An 18,128-nucleotide genomic window follows, 5' to 3' on the forward strand; every position below is an offset into this window, starting at 1 on the left:
CCCTTGTGTATTGTCCTAGTTGCCAGTTTGGTGTGTATTTCTGCGTGTGTGTTTTTGCGTGTCTGCATACGAATGTGTTTTCAGAGGGTGTAAAAAATCTCATAAAGCGTGATTTGTGTATTTGCATTCTTCTGGTCCCTTGATTTAATGGCACGATAACAACTGACAAAGCTTAATGTTTTATTAAGAGTGTTCTTTTCCTTTTCCTCTTTTTTTGCTTTTGGTTTGTGTGTATTTCTAGGCTAATGATTGGCGTGGCGCATTGTAAACAGTGAAACACACAAGTAGGCACATACTGTATGCATCCCGTGAGCAAGGTGTGTCAGCCTTTGGTGCAATAAATTGAAATGACTAGGATGTCAAAATACTAGTACTTCGGTACCAAGTTGATACTAAATTAAAAACAATGTAACAATACCAATGTTTCTAAAATATTGGTACTACTGTGTACTGACTATTTGGGACCCACATGTTGTCTGACTGACAGGCGGCTGCTTTCCAACACTCACATGCATATTTGTGTCCGTATTCTGTGAAGAGTGCTCGCTCCTCGCAGTAATGCGACTGCATGTGTAAATGATCATACACTCAAAAAATGAAGTCATTACCCATACTTAAATGAATTTGAGAAAGTTTTTACAAGCAATTTAATCTATTTCATTCAAATTTTAATTGAGCCAACATAATTTAGTTGGATTAGGTAAAATCAATGCAATATAGTTAGTTTAACTCAACTTTATTAGATTCATATAACTTAATTTTTTTATGTTGGTCAAACTTAATTTCATTAATATACTAAGGTTTATTTAAAGAAGCATTCAGTAGTTCTCTAGCTAGCATTAGCATTGCTCTTCTTTGTGTACTTTAAGTACCGATACAACAGTGGTGTTAGACGCTGTACTGCCATCTATAGACATGGATCAACATGATCATCTCTGCTGCCCCCGTCAGCTCTGGAATAACAATTGCATCTGGAAAATGTTGGAGTTTGAGGTAATTTCTACAGTTATTTATTACTACTATAATATAATTGCTTTGCTTAAAAACAAACGTCAGAATTCAAGTGAACAGACTTCTACAGTTAGGGACAGATTATTATTGTCCCTCATATCAATAATCTTGTTGGAGACTGTCTACGTTTCACGTTATTTCTAAAGACAGTTATTACCTTTATTAGAGAACTGCTTAGCGTAAAATAAACCTCAATTATCTAGTGATACAGAATGTTATGGTAAAGGAAAGAGTAGAATTGTTTTGATGATCCAATTAGCATGTCCATGAATACTGTATAAAGAACTTGTTTTGTTTCCAAGCAAACCAACGTCATGATTTATTCAAAATCCACAACAATCGCTGTGCCAAGTTACTGACCGAATGAACACGTATGGTGTTTCATAGAGGTGGAGGTAGATGGGCCCCCCCACCTTACTATAGCTGTGATAACAAAGAAAATAAAATTACACGTTGCTTTCCAGTTGCGTTTGTAAACACAGCTGAAAACTGTCCATTACTAACATACGTTGACTACACACGTAATTTTAAAAAGGTCTGAGGGAAACTTGTATTTCCACTGTGGAGTTTTCCACTGATACTGTTTTGGAGATTGGTCTAAACAATTAATAATTTCTTACCTGTCCAACAAATAAGAAGCAACATCGGCATCACTACTCAGGTTTTTCTCTGTCATCAAATCTTTCCACCTTGTGTATGCCGTACCGATGTTTACTCTAGTTTTTTGCCTTTGCCGGTCTTTCTGTCTTCTTGCTTTGGACCTTTTTCGCTTCTTCGACAGTACAGCTACTGAACCTCCTGTTGTCACGATAATAAGTATGTTCCATTGTGTTTTTTTTTTTTGTTTTTTTGATCAGTCAACAGTCAATGTTTAGATTTACGGTAGAAAAAGGACTTAAATATTGATCTGTTTCTAGGAATATGGTAAGAAATAATTGAAGATTTTATATTTCTTGGCTTACAGAAAAGTGAGAAATACACTCTCAACTGTGAATTAAAAATGATGTTTTCCAACCTTGCTGCCTTATAATTATAATATAAAATCTGACTCCATGTATTATTCAGTCAATTCAAGTTCTGCTTTAAAATGAATAAAATTATCTTACAATATTTTCAGTTCTAAGGGTGGCTATGTGCTCACCATCAATTGCAAAATCTGATCAATTTCTTTTTCACAGCATTCTCAGAAAAGTCTGAAGTTAATTATAAAAAAATACATATTCTCTCATGGGAAGTGATAGTTCTATCAGAAAGACTTGCAGACTTGAGTGAAATTTAAGATGACATTTATTTGATGAATATAAAACAGAAATGTAATGTCTTAAAAGCCTTCATTCCTCAAAACAATGATTGACTGATGAGTTTCTAGAGAAAGCTGTTTCTTTTTTGCCATTTTTGATCTAATATTGACCTTAAGACACGCCAGTCTATTGCATACTGTGGTAACTCAGAAACAAACACAAAGACAATGTTAAGCTTCATTTAACGAACCAAATAGCTTTCAACTGTGTTTGATATAATGGCAAGTGATTTTCCAGTACCAAATTAGCAATTTAGCATGATTACTCAAGGATAAGGTGATGGAGTGATGGCTGCTGGAAATGGGGCCTGTCTAGATTTGATCAAAAATGACTTTTTTTCAAATAGTGATGGTGCTGTTTTTAACATCAGTAATGTCCTGTCTATACTTTGTGATCAGTTGAATGCCACTTTCACAAATTTCCTTCCGAAACAGCAAAATCTGTACATTCTTCCAAACCTTTGGCCGCCAGTGTTTATTTGGCATACAGTGAAACCATCGATGTGGGAGCCAGGCAAAATCGGTTTGTCATAAAAAAAAATCTCATTCATATCACTCATTATTGTTCAGGACAAAGTGATGTCACATATAACTAATTATTTTCTTTCCAGTACATTTATACAGCCATTTACTATTTAAAAAAAACAACAAAAAAAAAACAGTTTTTCTACTGTCGGAAATGCAAAGTGTCAGAAGGTGGATAAGATGACCATCGAGTCAGAAGGTGTCATCAAGCTGGTGATGTGTAGACAACTTTCGTCCAATCATTTGACATCTAATTATATCAATAGCAGGAGTTGCCAGAATACGGGTGGGGGAAAAATAATGCATCTACACTTCTAGTATCTATATAGGCAGCAGCCAATGAGTGCAAGGATTTTCTTCTTCGACGTTTAGTGAAACACAGTGGACCATGTCATTTCAACATGGCGAAACACATTGAAGGGGTGACCCGCACCATGTATAATAAAAACACTTTTTATAGAAAACTATTATGAGTACAGTCTTCGTCTCATGTGAGTTTACACCATTCAGATCACTCTTCACAAAAACACAATTAATTTGTTAATGTGTAAAACCTTTTAAATTAGCCCCAAATTACTGAATGCACCATTATTTAATTAATTGTCTTATGTTCGTCCAAATTAATAAATGTTTTAATCATCAGTATATGCCAGGTGAGCAACTGTAAGGACAGTGAGACTGTTGCACTGTGAGTTTGATAGCAACTGCTTGAAGAGCTATGCAGCACTTGAATCAAACATCACTTGAAAGTGCAAGTCCATCCTCTACCAAAGCACAATCACCAGTCTTCACAACGGTTACCCCCCAAACTCCAGCCAAACAAACATTACTTTAAAAAAATGATAAAACCGAACAGTAAACATGAACAAAACTCATCCTGTTCTTATCTTGCTCAAAAATGCATTATATAACACTCAGTTTCATCATTTGTTCACACCATCCAGTCCCTTGCAAAGCATGCTAGGAAATGGAAATCCCATGGCCAGTTTCATCAGTGCTACAAAAAATATTAATGTAGATTATACTCAAATGGATTAAGTAAACTTTAATTAAATTTTTGTAGAATGTAGAAATATGAAGTTTGTTTAGGGTTACTCCATTTGATGTAAACAAAATGTGCCTTTTCATAATGTCAAAATATCTGATTTTCTTTTTTTCTTTTTTTTAATACAAAAAGGATTCCAAACTTCTTATGGCAACATTTAATTTTCAAGAATTTCAGCTTATAATTATTATCATTAATATTTGTTCCTGGACAGTTACACCACTTAGACATTTTTTAATTTAACCCCCAGAAAAAGTTACTCTAAACTCAGAAAATGTTTAATGTAAATATTTATTTATTTTTCAATAGCTGACTAGATCTGGACAAAAAAAATGACCGTCATGTCATTGACCCATACCCGTCTTGGCAAGGTATTAATGTTAACAGAGTTGGCTTGCGTTATGTCAGTATTAACAGGTGGGACAAAAGAATATGTGTCAAAATATCAGATCTGAGGATTTTACACTTGAAAGAAAAGTAATATTTACTTGGACACTAATGCTGCCGTTCAGTAGCTAAAAAAATTATTTGTATTTTAAGCAGTGACTAGAAGTATAGCCTATTTGTTCTATTGTTTTATTCATTCTGTAGGTATCTTTATTTCTTAAATATTAACTTCAAAGCAATGTTCACTTAATTGAGAAAAACTTGAAGGCTACATGCCATTGTTTTAATTTAGTTTAATATTAATATTTATATTAATATTGAACTTTTTAAATAAAGAAGCGTGTTCAATTTCATATTCTTTTTTTTCTGAGGTATCGCAATTGGCATTGGGAATTACGAAATTGTACTGGTATTGACAACCCTATGGAGCTATATATTTTTAAATTGTAGCGTAAGAGTGTTATTTTGGCTCCAAGTAAAGTGTTAAAGTGAATGTTAAGTGTGACAACAGCAACTTGGACTGACTTTAAATAAGCTTTAGTTGGTGTCAATGTCAACTAGTGCCTTGAAAGAGGTTTGTGTGTGTGTGTGTGTGTGTGTGTGTGTGTGTTGGTGGTTTATGAGGACATTTTTTTAGGTTACAAACTGATAATTACAAGGGTATTATGCTATAAATGTGGTTTATGAGGATTTCTAGTGTCCCCATAATTGAAATAGCTTAAAAAAACCTACTAAACGCTGTTTTATTGAAAATGTAAAAATGCAGAAAGTTTTCTGTGAGGGTTAGGTTTAGGGGTAGGGTTAGGGTTAGGGTATAGAATCTATAGATCGTACAGTATAAAAATCATTATGTCTGTGGAGAGTCCTCATAAGGATAGCCACACCAACATGTGTGTGTGTTAGGGGTGGGCATTTTTGTCATTTTGTCTACTCGAGTACTCGTCGAGTATTTGAGGGGCAATGACATGTTCATAACTTTATATATAATATGTCTGACAAACGTCTATAGCTGCTGCATTGTCTTGTTGTTCCAGTGTATTGTCTGTTCATTATAGGCTGTTATTAAATAAAATGTTACAAAATGTACAAAAGATTGCATAATCAAAATATAATGCATCATATTTTGTCATTATGTGAAGATTCACTGCCCAGCTCGGAAAGAATGTGCACAACGCGCATCTGTCTGTTCTTCCTTCAGGTTACCGTAGTAATCTTTGTAAGCGCGCACCAGTTTTTTTAGTGACTGTCTGAACCGTCTGTTTTCAAATCGCATTTGGCTTATCAGGAGACACCATAACCATCGTGTTTTTAATATGAGTGTTGAGTTGAAGTTCAGTTTTGAAGATGCTGCATTCTGTTCCATTTAGCTGCGCGCTGTCAAAGTGTTTGAAACACTCGCCTGCTGTATGTGCATTGCTTCAGCGTGTTGAGTCCACTGCCATACTGCCTCTGTGTGTGTGTGTGTGTGCGTGTGCGTGTGCGTGTAAGTGTGTGTGTGCATGCGTCCAAGTGTTCGCTCTTGTGGGGAAAGCCTCGATGCTCAGTATTGTGTTTGCTGTGATTCATGAAGTATTCCATTCAAATCGGAGAGTTGGAATTTCCACCTTTCAACTCGGGAAAGTGCAACAGAATACACTTTATATCGGACATCTAACTTAGAAACTCATGCGTAAATCTTCATTCATTTCGTCAAGATGCAGGTGTGTTACATCACGCAAACATGACGCCACACAGGGCAGGGAGGTTTACGGTCAGTGACAAACATTCACTTTTATTAAATAATGTCCATTAATGAGTCAATGTTCTTACATTAAATGATAATAAAACGTGTTTAGCAAACGTTTTGCAGAGACAGGTGTTCGAAACACTCTCTTTTGATTATCGTAATGATAGCATTGCAGTGTCGTATATCATTTTGGTTGCTATGAGACGTCTCTATTCAATGTACCCCTCAAAGTCACAACGTAATCAATCTCAAAATTAAAAATAAGCTTCCTCTTTGACACGTTTGTGTTTAGTTGTCAGGTAATTGTCACTGGATTTCGAATTAAGTGAAAAGTCACATCATGCATGATCACTATCGATCATCGTTTTCATGATCGATCATTGCTGCCACGTCCGAGTACTCGAGAACTCGAGTACTCGTGCCCATCCCTAATGTGTGTGTGTGTGTGTTTGACAAGTTTTTATACAGACAGATATCTAGAATATCTGGTCAGGCTCGTCTGCTTTCATAAATCTGACAATGTTCCCCATCTGAAGAATGTGGATTGCCACAAGCAGTCACACTTGTGGATCATGCGCCCTCTCCTCCAGAAACCTCTAGAATAGAGAATGAAGACGAAGTGATGTCCACAGACAATATTAGGATTAAAGAAATTGACAAAGCCATGTGGTCAAGTCACAAGTAGTGACATAGTCTTCAAGAAGCCTAAGATGAAGGTCATAAAAACCAGGCCTATATGAGTAATCCTACTTGAATTCTTATTCTGCATACTCCTTTGCATTTTCTGAGCTAATTTTGATGGGAAATCTGTGGAATTCTGCAGGAAGGATTTAAATGAGAGAAAATAAAAGTCCTGTCCTGCATTTTAGTTTTGTTAAATATTCTGTTTTACTCTGAAATATGTTACATTACAGAAGTAAAATGGGTTGCGAACACCGTTTTATGTTGACGTTAAGAATGAAACAAGGGATGAATAAGATGTACAATTTTGTATGTTTGTAATTACTTGTCTTTAAATTATTTTAGCTGCAGATTCTGTGCAGTCCTAGCTACAGTATGGCAAATTCCTTGATGTTGTACAAAATAAATACTGTACAATTAAAATATATCCTACTTCTGTCCTTAGTAAATTGGTGTCCAGGAAGGCATGGACATATAACCAGAACAGTCAGAAGTAAAGCTGCATTTTTACATAAGAATTAATGTTGAGCTTATTTTATTTGTATAACAGAAAATGTGCTTGGCTTGGGTTCCCTGCACAAGTGCCAGGTTGCCATGGAGGTATATGTGTGTGTGTGAGCATGCAGGTGTAATGGGGGGCAGGGCTAATCACCTCGTTAGAATGGTATGGTACGACGTGAGACCTGATTAATATTTCACTTGTCCCACCAAACAAGCCACCTGTGAAGGATGTGTGTCTGGTGTGACCCTATGAAGAAAGGAGAAGTTTTCCATTATCTGGGATAAGGCATGTGTGTACTGCAATACGTGTACCATAAGAATAATTGAGCAGGCGTTGTGTACTTTGGATGGTGGTATGATGTGTGCGGATATGAGTGTGTGTTTTGTATGTGTTCTAATATGAACTGAACCTCCCATTTATTACCTCTGTGTCACATTCTTGGAATTCATATACCAATACATTTGAATGTCTTATTCTAGTACACTCTCTATGTTTGGTGTATTTAACATTTAATTGTTTCTGAACAACAGCAGATCCCACATAAAAGGAAATTAAAGAAGCAGTCCACCTAAAAATGAAAACTCATTTATCATTTACTCACCCTTGTATTGTTCCATACACGCACGACTTTCTAACGGACATCTCATTAAACGTGATAATTGGGGTTTTGCTGACCTGTTTCTATCTTCTTTTCTTTTAGACTCTGAGACAGAGAAAGAAAATGACAGAAAGTACCACAGAAGAAGAAGAAACTTCAGCCATCAACAAATGCAGCAAAGTCGATGAAGAAACGGTATGGAATACGAACAGATACACTGAAGTAGTGTGAAGGGGGAAGTTACGGTAATGTTCAGGGTTAAATACAAGTTAAGCCACAGATACTGTGTCGATTACCACAGAAAATAATTTTGACCAAATATCAACACATCGAACAAACAAAAGATGCATTGACATTCAAGAACTTGGAATGAAAGTCTATGGGGCAACCTTACACAATACTTGCCCCATAGACATAACATGTTTTTGTTTGATTTTACTAGAGACAAGGTAAAACCTCATTTTCAAAATAGGCTAGTTGGTGGGTTGACTAGGCAACTAGTTGGTCTTAAGGAAGCCCATGTTATAAGGCTGGTTTCAAGTTCCCCTGACCCTGATTGGGCGTGTTTTTTTAGAGGCTGATTACTTAAGACATGTTATTGCTTCAAAAACAGCTAAATGTAGCCTTTTGACACTTTGTAGCCTTTTAAAAGTTGGACTATTTTAAACTTGACACACCGTCTTAACACTGTGCTCGTGGCAGGATGTTTAAAAACATTAATTAAGTAAAAAATAATGCTTTAAAAAAATTAACAATTAATCATGTCCATTATAGATATTACAGTTTAATTTTCTGTTAATGCATGATTTTCTGTAAAGCTGCTTTGAAACGTTGTGAAAGGCGCTATACAAATAAAAATGACTTGACTTGGGTGTAACGTGTTACAAAGTAATGTAATCTGTAATCTGATTACATTATGCGGTAACAGTAATGTGGTGCGTTACTTAACAAAATTAAGTAATCTGATTACAGTTACAGACATGAATAAAATAAAATAAAAGTTACTTGGATTACACATTTATTGCTAAAACAATAATATGAATTAAGTAGAATGCGTTTTAAAATGTATTACGTTCCTATGTTGGTACTTTTATGTATGTTGCTGTGTCAGCTAATGAGCATGCGCTTTAACAAACCACTATGGCATAGAGGACACGTATCGAGGCGATGGCAGATGAGTGAACTGTGTTACTATGGACGCAGCGGAGTGTAGTTATTTAAATTGAAAACGAAAGTGAAGCGTTTCAAGTTCTCATGCTCTCGCAATCAATCTCAGCGAGCTCTGTGTCAGCATGCTCCCAGCCCTGGTTGAGGCATGCAAGGCTGGGCCGCCGACAAATCCTCCTTAAATATCCGCGCTCCGCCCCATCCTCGCGCTCCTCACGCTTCTCCCTCGGGTGTCCCTCTGCAGCTGCCGCGGGAGGAGAGGGGATCGGTTTCGGGTGTATATGGAAAACAGCACTCATTCCAGTCTGACAGAGGGATATATCGCTTACAAGGTGGGAACATTTGTAGAACGGTATCTTGAAAAACATGTTGCTAAGCAAACAGCTTTATGTCCTGTACACAATAAAACATAAACACAATGCTATAGCGTTACAGATGCGCAAGTGATCAAGGATACTCAATTCGTCCGAGCACAAGCAGGGAGGTAGAAATAATCCACTCGCTGTAAAGTTGTGTAAACACATACATGCTGCACATGTACACACACAAACAGACATGCATGATGCAAAACACAAGCAAACCTTTATATGCACACCGAAAAGTAACAACAAGCATTCAGATACACAATGGTTTTACTATCAAAGCTGTCTGCAAATGGGTTTTCAGAAATGTTTTCAGTTCATTAGTATTCTTTTTCTGTCTCTCACACCAACACAAACACAGGTAAACAAGCTTATTGTACACATACATTCCACACACAGCTAAGGTTGTACATAGCAGACACACACACACACACACACATACCTGAAGATACTACTACAGCATATTTGAGATAAGAAAGTTAAGTTGCATTTTTAGAAATGCACTGGATCTCTTTAGCAAAGTTGCTGTCTTTGTCATATTGCTGTAATTTGGTTAATATTTCAGTCAGTATTAAAGTACTAAAAGAGCTATTAGTGTCAAATGTTTTTTTTTTTTTTTTTGCAGTTTGATTGGTTTTAGAAAGTAACTTCAAAGTAAAGTAGATAGTAATCGAATTACTTTCCAGATTAAGTAATTAGTAAAGTAATCTAGTTACAATTTCTCAAAAGTAATTAGTAATCAGTAGTGGATTATTTTTTTGAAAGTAACTTACCCAACACTGATCATGTCCCCTGACAGCAATATGGAATATTTCTACCATCGGAGCAAATCATGCTTGAAGTACTTCCTGTTTTCAGCAGAGGGCAGTAAGCAAAACTCCAGCTGTATAGACAACAAACCATGCTCAGGCTTGCTTTACACCAGCGACAGCATAAGATGAGAACGTGTTCCTGTGTTCAAACTCAGACAGACTGCAGTTCCGAATGCAGAGATCTCAAGGCGTACTTTTCTAAATTTCAGACTACATTTAACTTGACACAGCAACCTAAAAACGCGGTGTTTATGACCCGATGCAACCAAAGTGACAAGCTACAAAAGCGTCCGTCTGACACAGGTATACATCGACGTGTCCTTAGACAAGCCCTTATAATAAATCTATCTCAGACAGATTGACGAATTCAATTGCAAAATTAATTGCTGTGGAGACTGTGACCAGTGATAGGCTTATGTTAAATAAAGTGGGAATAAACAATATATTACCTTCTAGAGACACCATTTGTATTGTCTTATCAATGCTTTACGTGTCTGCCATAATAATGTAACGTATTTACATTTTTAATTTGAAATCTGAATTATTATTTTTAGAATATATATTAGATTTATAATAATTTAAATGTAACTATTTCTAATTATTTAATCATTATATATTGAATTATTGTTATTTGAGAGGCTTTCTCAGCAAATATTTATATATGCGATTCATTGTTATTAATTTGATTAATTAATCGGCATATCATATTATTAATTTGATTAAAAACAGTAATCGATTGACAGCCCCAATTTAGAGACAGCTTTGCAAAGAGAGTTTTACCATGCAAACTGTCATACAGTTAAAGCACAGGATGCTAGGTAAAGCAACACTGCTAAAAATGTCAAAACTAAGACAAATTATCATTATTATTTAGTCATCATCTCTAAACAACTAGTCAGTTGTTAGATGACTAGTCGGCCATCCTATCCCTAGTTTTAACTGAGGTATGAATCAAAATTATATTGTGGTAATCAACAACATTCCACATATGTTGTGGATAGAGCTTAACCTGTATAAACTTGTAATATTGCTTTAACAGTAGTTGCCATTTTTGACAAATAAGTAATTGTTCTACATTTGTTTGCTTTGACATCTGGAAGCAAGGCTTTGAATATATGACAGGAAACCACAAGCAACCATTCCTCTTTCTGTTTGCACTAATAGTGTGAAACGCTCAAGAACAGATGGCTTCGCTTTCTGTCACTCTATTTCTTATTAAGTGGTATCATAATTTATTCTGCCTCTTTAAGTGTTCTTTTTTCTGTGGCAAAAATACGTTTTGCTTTACTGGCTATGAAAAGATATTTACACCCGTAAAAAACACCAGTATATGGGAGTTTCTTCAACAGTAGCCACGGTTATAGAATTTGGTTGTCACACCCGTAAATAACCGAACTGTGTGTGAACGAACCATATTAAGCACTCAAAACAGGACTGACAACCATATTCTGCTGCTGTGTGAATACAGATTTAGAACTTTCTTCTTCGTTATGTGAAAGTCACTTCCACCACAACCAACAATTTTGGCCCATAATATATATATATATATATATATATATATATATATATCGTATGATACAATGCTCACTATACAATGCCATATGTATCGTACAATACATAAACACATTATAGTGTAATTAAAATCAAGCAGCACAATATTGAGAGCTGCGGAACAGTCTCTTCTCCAGAGAGCGCTCACAGGAAAACAGAGCAACATATCTACAGTACATAGAGGAGAAGATCGATGGCAAACGGCAAGTAGATTGTACTGTAGCGGTACAGCTTGTGAAATTTGCCAAACAACGGTGTCATGTCCTGATGCTACAGACATGTTTTATTTATGCCGACATCACCGTGCAAATCGGTGGATTTGTGAGGCAGGAACAGCAGCAGTAAGTTTCACATCCGCCTCTCCCAGCCGACACCGAGTGTGACATGCACAGCAAGACGCTCATAAATTATGAGTCATATCTATCAAAAAACCGACAACGTAAGAAACCCTCGATTACGTAAGACTTATAATGATCTGCTTTTGACTTCGAAATGTAAACAGCTTTGAGAACAACACTTGTGCACGTGTTATAAGCCAGTAATAATGGTGGTAAAGTTCACATACAAAGTGAAAGAGAGGAAAAAAATGATGTGTGCCTATAGGTTTTTGCTCAATCTATTATTATTAATATAAATTAATGATGCATAAATGGCTAACTATGAAATTAGCCTCAACAACAAGACAAAGGAGTCTGCCATTTTATTCTGAAAATGTTGAAATGGAATTTCCACCACAAAATTGATGGTGATTTAAACAAAAATGACAGAATTCTCTTGTGCTGCATGCATAGCCACTGTTGGAAATTGTTAAGGCAACTTAAATAAACTAGTGATTTTGAAAAGTGTATTAAGGAAGAAAAAATGTCTAAAAATCCACTGGGCCAGAAGTGCCCGTAGTATAAGAAACACCTATATACATCTCTCATTCATGTTTTAGTGCATGTGAATGTCCTGTGTTCTCTATCATAGGCATGTTACTCTTTCACAAGCATTGATTTTTTGGTACAAAGCCCCTGAATTGAACAGACGGGGGGTCAGCGATCTAGAGTTCACTGACCCCCTTTGCAGAACCGCGCTGTACCATTCAGTTACAACTTTCCAGTTATCTCAGAACCCAGTGTATGCCTATGTGTGCGGGTGTGTAAACAGAAGCGCTAATGGATAATTTTTTCCTCATTCACTACTGGTATTCAGAAAACCAGTAATCTCATGAAAACCATGTCAAGGCCCCCCCCCCAAAATAAATAAAGTGTGCAATTTACATATTATTAAACAATTACATACACCTCCCAACCACAGTTGACCGTACATGACTATAATGCAGAAAAAAAACCTTGTCTTTACCATATTGTGAAAAACACCCAAAAATACATCATGATAGTATTTCTTAAAGTATTTAGTTATTGTTCTTGTCTTTAATAAAATAAAAGGTAAATACAAATAAAAAACATGGAATTCAGTCTGGAAAGGTTGATTGTCATTACTGTACTACAGTAATGAGTGAGATTTTTTATTTTTTTTTGCATTACTAGGAATTTAGCTGAGAAATATGCTTTATTGTCATGAATAACGTCGCAATGCGAGAATAATTTTTAAGAAAGTGAAGTGAAATTTGAAAGCAGCCGTGTGTTATGCTGACAGTGCGTGAGGTCGGTTTTCGGTACTACCGGTACTGCAGAAACGCTGGTATCGTTAGGCTACATCTTTTTCTATTTTAGTATCGACTTGGTACCGAAGTAACGGTACTATTGACTTGACTATATATATATAAAAAATTAAGTCAACTAAAAGTGTTAATAACAATGTAATCAAACTCACCAGTCTACCAATCCAGACCAGATTTCGGGGTACATTATGAGAAGAATGTGGTCTCAGTACCGGTTTATAGACCTCACACTCCGGGTTTTGGAACGCGGAGGTAAACGTTTGCAGGGTAAACTTTGACAGCGGTGAATGGGAGTGAATGGGAGATAACAGCAAATATTATTTTCACTTAACCATTTGCTCAAAGACCAAAAGAAAAAATACGCTATTATGTTTGAATGACTTTCCAGAAGAGAGGGTTTCTATTAGAGCACCTGTAATAGAAACCCCCTTGCAGCTGTGGCAATTTTTTTTTTTTTAACTAATTCCAGGGTAATATAACACAAGGCATAATGTTATAAATGTACACTCATAATGTTATAAATTTACACTCAATATTTAAAAAATTTATAATATAAAAAAAGTGAGATTTACGCTGCTAAATAAGGCAGAAACGCGTCATCACAGAGTGTGAAAAAGGTCTGTTGGCATGCTCTCATCCATTCCTGTGAAGGAAAAGGCTGAAATTCGTCATAATACGTGCGCCCGTTGATGGTGTGAACAGTCAGATGACGTTTCACGGAATTCAAACTGATTTCTTTGCCTATTACCTTCCTCCTCACCCTTAAATCAGGCAACAAACAGGGAAGTGGGTGGTTATCTTTAGTTTTACTTGGTATTCTGTCACGCAGTATCTTCGCTTGAAATGACATCACTTATCATGCCAAAGTTATGATGAAGCTTCATTTGTTTTTTTTATGCTGCTCCTTGATAACATCAATGAAATTGAATGATCTTTTGTATTTTGTATCTAGCTGCAAAGTGACACCGGAGAGTTGTTAATATGCACATGTGATTCTTGTTACATAAACTACACATACAGATAGAAAGATGCAAAGATAGAGGCGTCTATTCACCTTCAAGTCCTTGGCGTTCTGTGTTTGAATAGTGGTGTTTGTCTCCTTCTTTTGGTCTTGGGATAGTATTGACTGTCTCCACTTAGAGACCCCCACAAACTTTGTAATAGCGACATCGTGTGGGGAGAGGGGCAAACTGCTCAAGTTAATGACTGATCTAAGTTGGCACAGTCAAATAATTCAGCAAACTGACGTTATTAATAGACTGTTTGAAAACTAAAGAACCAACCTAAGCAGTGTGAGAGAGTTTCTTCTAAATTATGCTAATGTAAATGTCACCAAGGTAAAGCAATCTAGTTTACAGATGAGGTTTTGTTGAAATTATATAAATATATATATGTATGTATACATATATATACATATATATATATATGTGTGTGTGTGTGTGTGTGTGTGTGTATGTGTGTGAAACAAATTCAGTATGTTTTGCACCACATATCCATTAAAAGTGTTTGGCTAGGACAAACATAATAGTTGTAAATATTATTATTATTATTATTATTATTATTTTAAAGAAAATAACATTTAATAAAATATATAAATATTTCTCTGACGCTTAAAAATATGTTCCAGATATAGCGAGAAGACATGGCAATTAAAATCTGAACTACTGGCCGATATTATTGTTGAGACCTGTTAAGACTTAACATATTTTGTCATTGTGTGTTTAGGATCTGGTAGACTGGAAGAAGCCTCTAGCTTGGCAAGTTGGATACCTCGGAGAAAAATACGACACTTGGGTCCATCAGCCTGTGGACCGACCAATCAGACTATTTGAAAATGACTTTTTTGAGGCCAACACAAAGACTTCATGGTAAGAGAGATTAAATCAATTGTTTGATCATATTCAATTGTGTGATTGTGTGATTAAGTGTAATTATAATATTTTAATAGAATATACAGTAGTCCTATAAATAATGTAAGTGTACATAAGGCTAATTGTATTATGTAACAGGGATGTTATTCAAGTTGCTACTTCTTTGTGCCAGTATTTGAAAACATGTACTTAAACATTGGTGTGGTTGTGTTTGCAGGTACATGGTGCCAATTGTGTGGATGCCTTTAGTTATTTTTCTGAGCTGGTACTGCTATACATTATTGGCACAAGAGAGTACAAAGCTATTCATTACATCAGGTAACATTAACCCAACATCATTCATTCATATGAAATAAGTAACAAACACAGTTAAATAATTGATTTTAGTGATTTTTGGACTTATGGATTTGTTATTAGCCAAAAAATATTTTTTCCCTTCCTGAATATGTTATAAACTTTTAAAGTTTGAGCCAAAAGTTTGGACACTTGACCTTGACCTGCATGTCATTGTGGTTAAATGTGTTGTATCTGAATGTATCATCCCTTATCTTGAATCTGTTCCCTTGAATCTCTAGATTACTCCATTCTGATCCACAAGTACAGCTTTCCATTTATTTTCATGCTTGGCATGTTCCTGTGGTCTTTCATCGAGTACTGCATCCATCGCTTTGTCTTCCACATGCGCCCACCCGCCCACAATTATTACCTCATCACGCTGCACTTCCTGCTACACGGTCAGCACCACAAGGTGTGTGATTCTGTTTAATACCTGAGATTCATTAAAATACAGGTAGCACATCAATTTACACAATTTACAACATACAGTTGAAGTCAGAAGTTTACATACACTTAGGCTGAAGTCATTAAATCTAATTTTTTAACCACTCCACAGTTTTCATAATAGCAAACTATATGTTTGGCATGTCGTTTAGGACATCTACTTTGTGCATGACACGAGTAATTTTTCCAACAATTGTTTACAGACAGATTGTTTCACTTTTAATTGACTATATCACAATTCCAGTGGGTCCGAATTTTACATACACTGAGTTAACTGTGCCTTTAAGCAGCTTGGAACATTCCAGAAAATGTTGTCAAACCTTTAGACAGTTAGCCTATTAGCTTCTGATAGGAGGTGTATTGAATTTGAGGTGTACCCGTGGATGTATTTTAAGGCCTACCTTCAAACTCAGTGCCTCTTTGCTTGACATCATGGGAAAATCAAAAGAAATCAGTCAAGACCCCAGAAAAAAAATTGTGGACCTCCACAAGTCTGGTTCATCCTTGGGAGCAATTTCCAAATGCCTGAAGGTACCACGTTCATCTGTACAAACAATAGTACGCAAGTATGAACACCATGGGACCACGCAGTCATCATACCGCTCAGGAAGGAGACACATTCTGTTTCCTAGAGATGAACTAAAATTGGTGTGAAAAGTGTGAAACAATCCCAGAACAACAGCAAAAGACCTTGTGAAGATGCTGGAGGAAACAGGTAGACGAGTATGTATATCCACAGTAAAACAAATCCTATATCGACATAACCGGAAAGGCTGCTCAGCAAGGAAGAAGTCAATGCTCCAAAACCACCATAAAAAAGCCAGACTACAGTTTGCAAGTGCACATGGGGACAAAGATCTTACTTTTTGGAGAAATTTCCTCTGGTCTTATGAAACAAAAATTGAACTTTTTGAGGGATCACGTGACGCTATACGAGAAGCAGATGTGTGAATCACGAGCTCTGCACACTTTGCTGTTTTTTTTTAATTATTTTCATGTTATAATCCGGTGAGATTTGATACACCCAGTACATATTTGTTCTTTGAGGTAAACATGGCAAAGAAGTCAAAATCCTCAGGCTCTGGAGACATTAAAAGACACTTACGTGCTCAAGATGAAACCTCTGGGCCTGCAGACCAGGGACTCGATTTGGAAAGCTCGTCGGGAGATGAAATCCAGCGTCAACTGTCCAACATCTCGGTGATGCTGACAAAGGTTGTTGCTGACTTAGAGGATCTCGCTGTAATACGTCGATCGATTACGGTGTTGGAAGCAAAGTTCTCTGAGTTGGTCACAAGAGAGACAGAAGTTGAAAAATAAAATCGATTATCTGGAATCATCGGAAAGGGAATTATTCGCTAATCTGCCCGCATCCAAAACAGACTTGGAATATGTTTTGGAAAAACTGGAAGATCTCGAAAATAGAAATCGAAGGAACAATATTCGAATTGTTGGAATTCCTGAGCATGAAGAGGGCAGAGATATGGTGAAATTCCTGGACGAGCTCTTCCCAAGTCTGCTCGACATAACAGGCCATAAACTGGAAATCGAGCGAGCTCACAGAGTCCCAGCTCGCAGATCTGCTGAGGGAGACAGGCCCCGATCAATTCTGGCCAAATTTCTTAGATCATCCAATAAAGATCTCGTGCTACACGAGGCAAGGAGCAAAGTGAAGCTTTCTTGGAAGAACCACAATATTTTCTTGTTCCCGGACTTTGCGAATGCGACGAGAGAAACGCGATCGGTTCAAGGAATGTAAGGAACTCTTATATCAACGGAAGATCGCTTTTGCACTGATGTTTCCGGCCAAACTGAGAATAGAAACGAAGGATGGCCGCAGGGTATTTACGTGTCCAAAGCAAGCACTGTCTTTTATAAAAACAATGGGTGAGTAAGCCATTTGGGGTTTTTAATGTAGCTCCAGAGTGGATTAACTCGCTGTGTTTACTCTGGCTGTCTGAAGAATCGGGGCGCCATTTTTGTTTCTGTTTGTGTTGGTTCCGCCTAGCGGCTGGAGTTTGTTTGTGGCATGACTCCTTCAAGAAACTTTTGCATGGACAGATGATCGCTTTTACACAGAAGTTCCCGGCCAGATTGAGAATGGACACTAAGAATCACTGCAAAATATCTTCATGCCTACACAA

The 18,128-nt window shown here is 36.5% G+C and overlaps 1 protein-coding gene across 1 annotated transcript in view; it reads left to right on the forward strand.

Moving 5' to 3' along the window:
• The window catches only part of LOC127437801 (fatty acid 2-hydroxylase-like), a 43,706-nt gene that overhangs the window by 18,512 nt on the left and 7,066 nt on the right, over nt 1-18,128 (forward strand). The window contains exons 2-5 of the mRNA XM_051692990.1: nt 7,878-7,970; nt 15,059-15,201; nt 15,422-15,522; nt 15,780-15,952. Of these exons, the coding sequence (XP_051548950.1) occupies nt 7,878-7,970; nt 15,059-15,201; nt 15,422-15,522; nt 15,780-15,952 (510 nt within the window). The remainder of the gene's footprint in view (nt 1-7,877; nt 7,971-15,058; nt 15,202-15,421; nt 15,523-15,779; nt 15,953-18,128) is intronic.

The sequence above is a fragment of the Myxocyprinus asiaticus genome, chromosome 48 (assembly GCF_019703515.2).
Source record: "Myxocyprinus asiaticus isolate MX2 ecotype Aquarium Trade chromosome 48, UBuf_Myxa_2, whole genome shotgun sequence".
NCBI lineage: Eukaryota > Metazoa > Chordata > Actinopteri > Cypriniformes > Catostomidae > Myxocyprinus > Myxocyprinus asiaticus.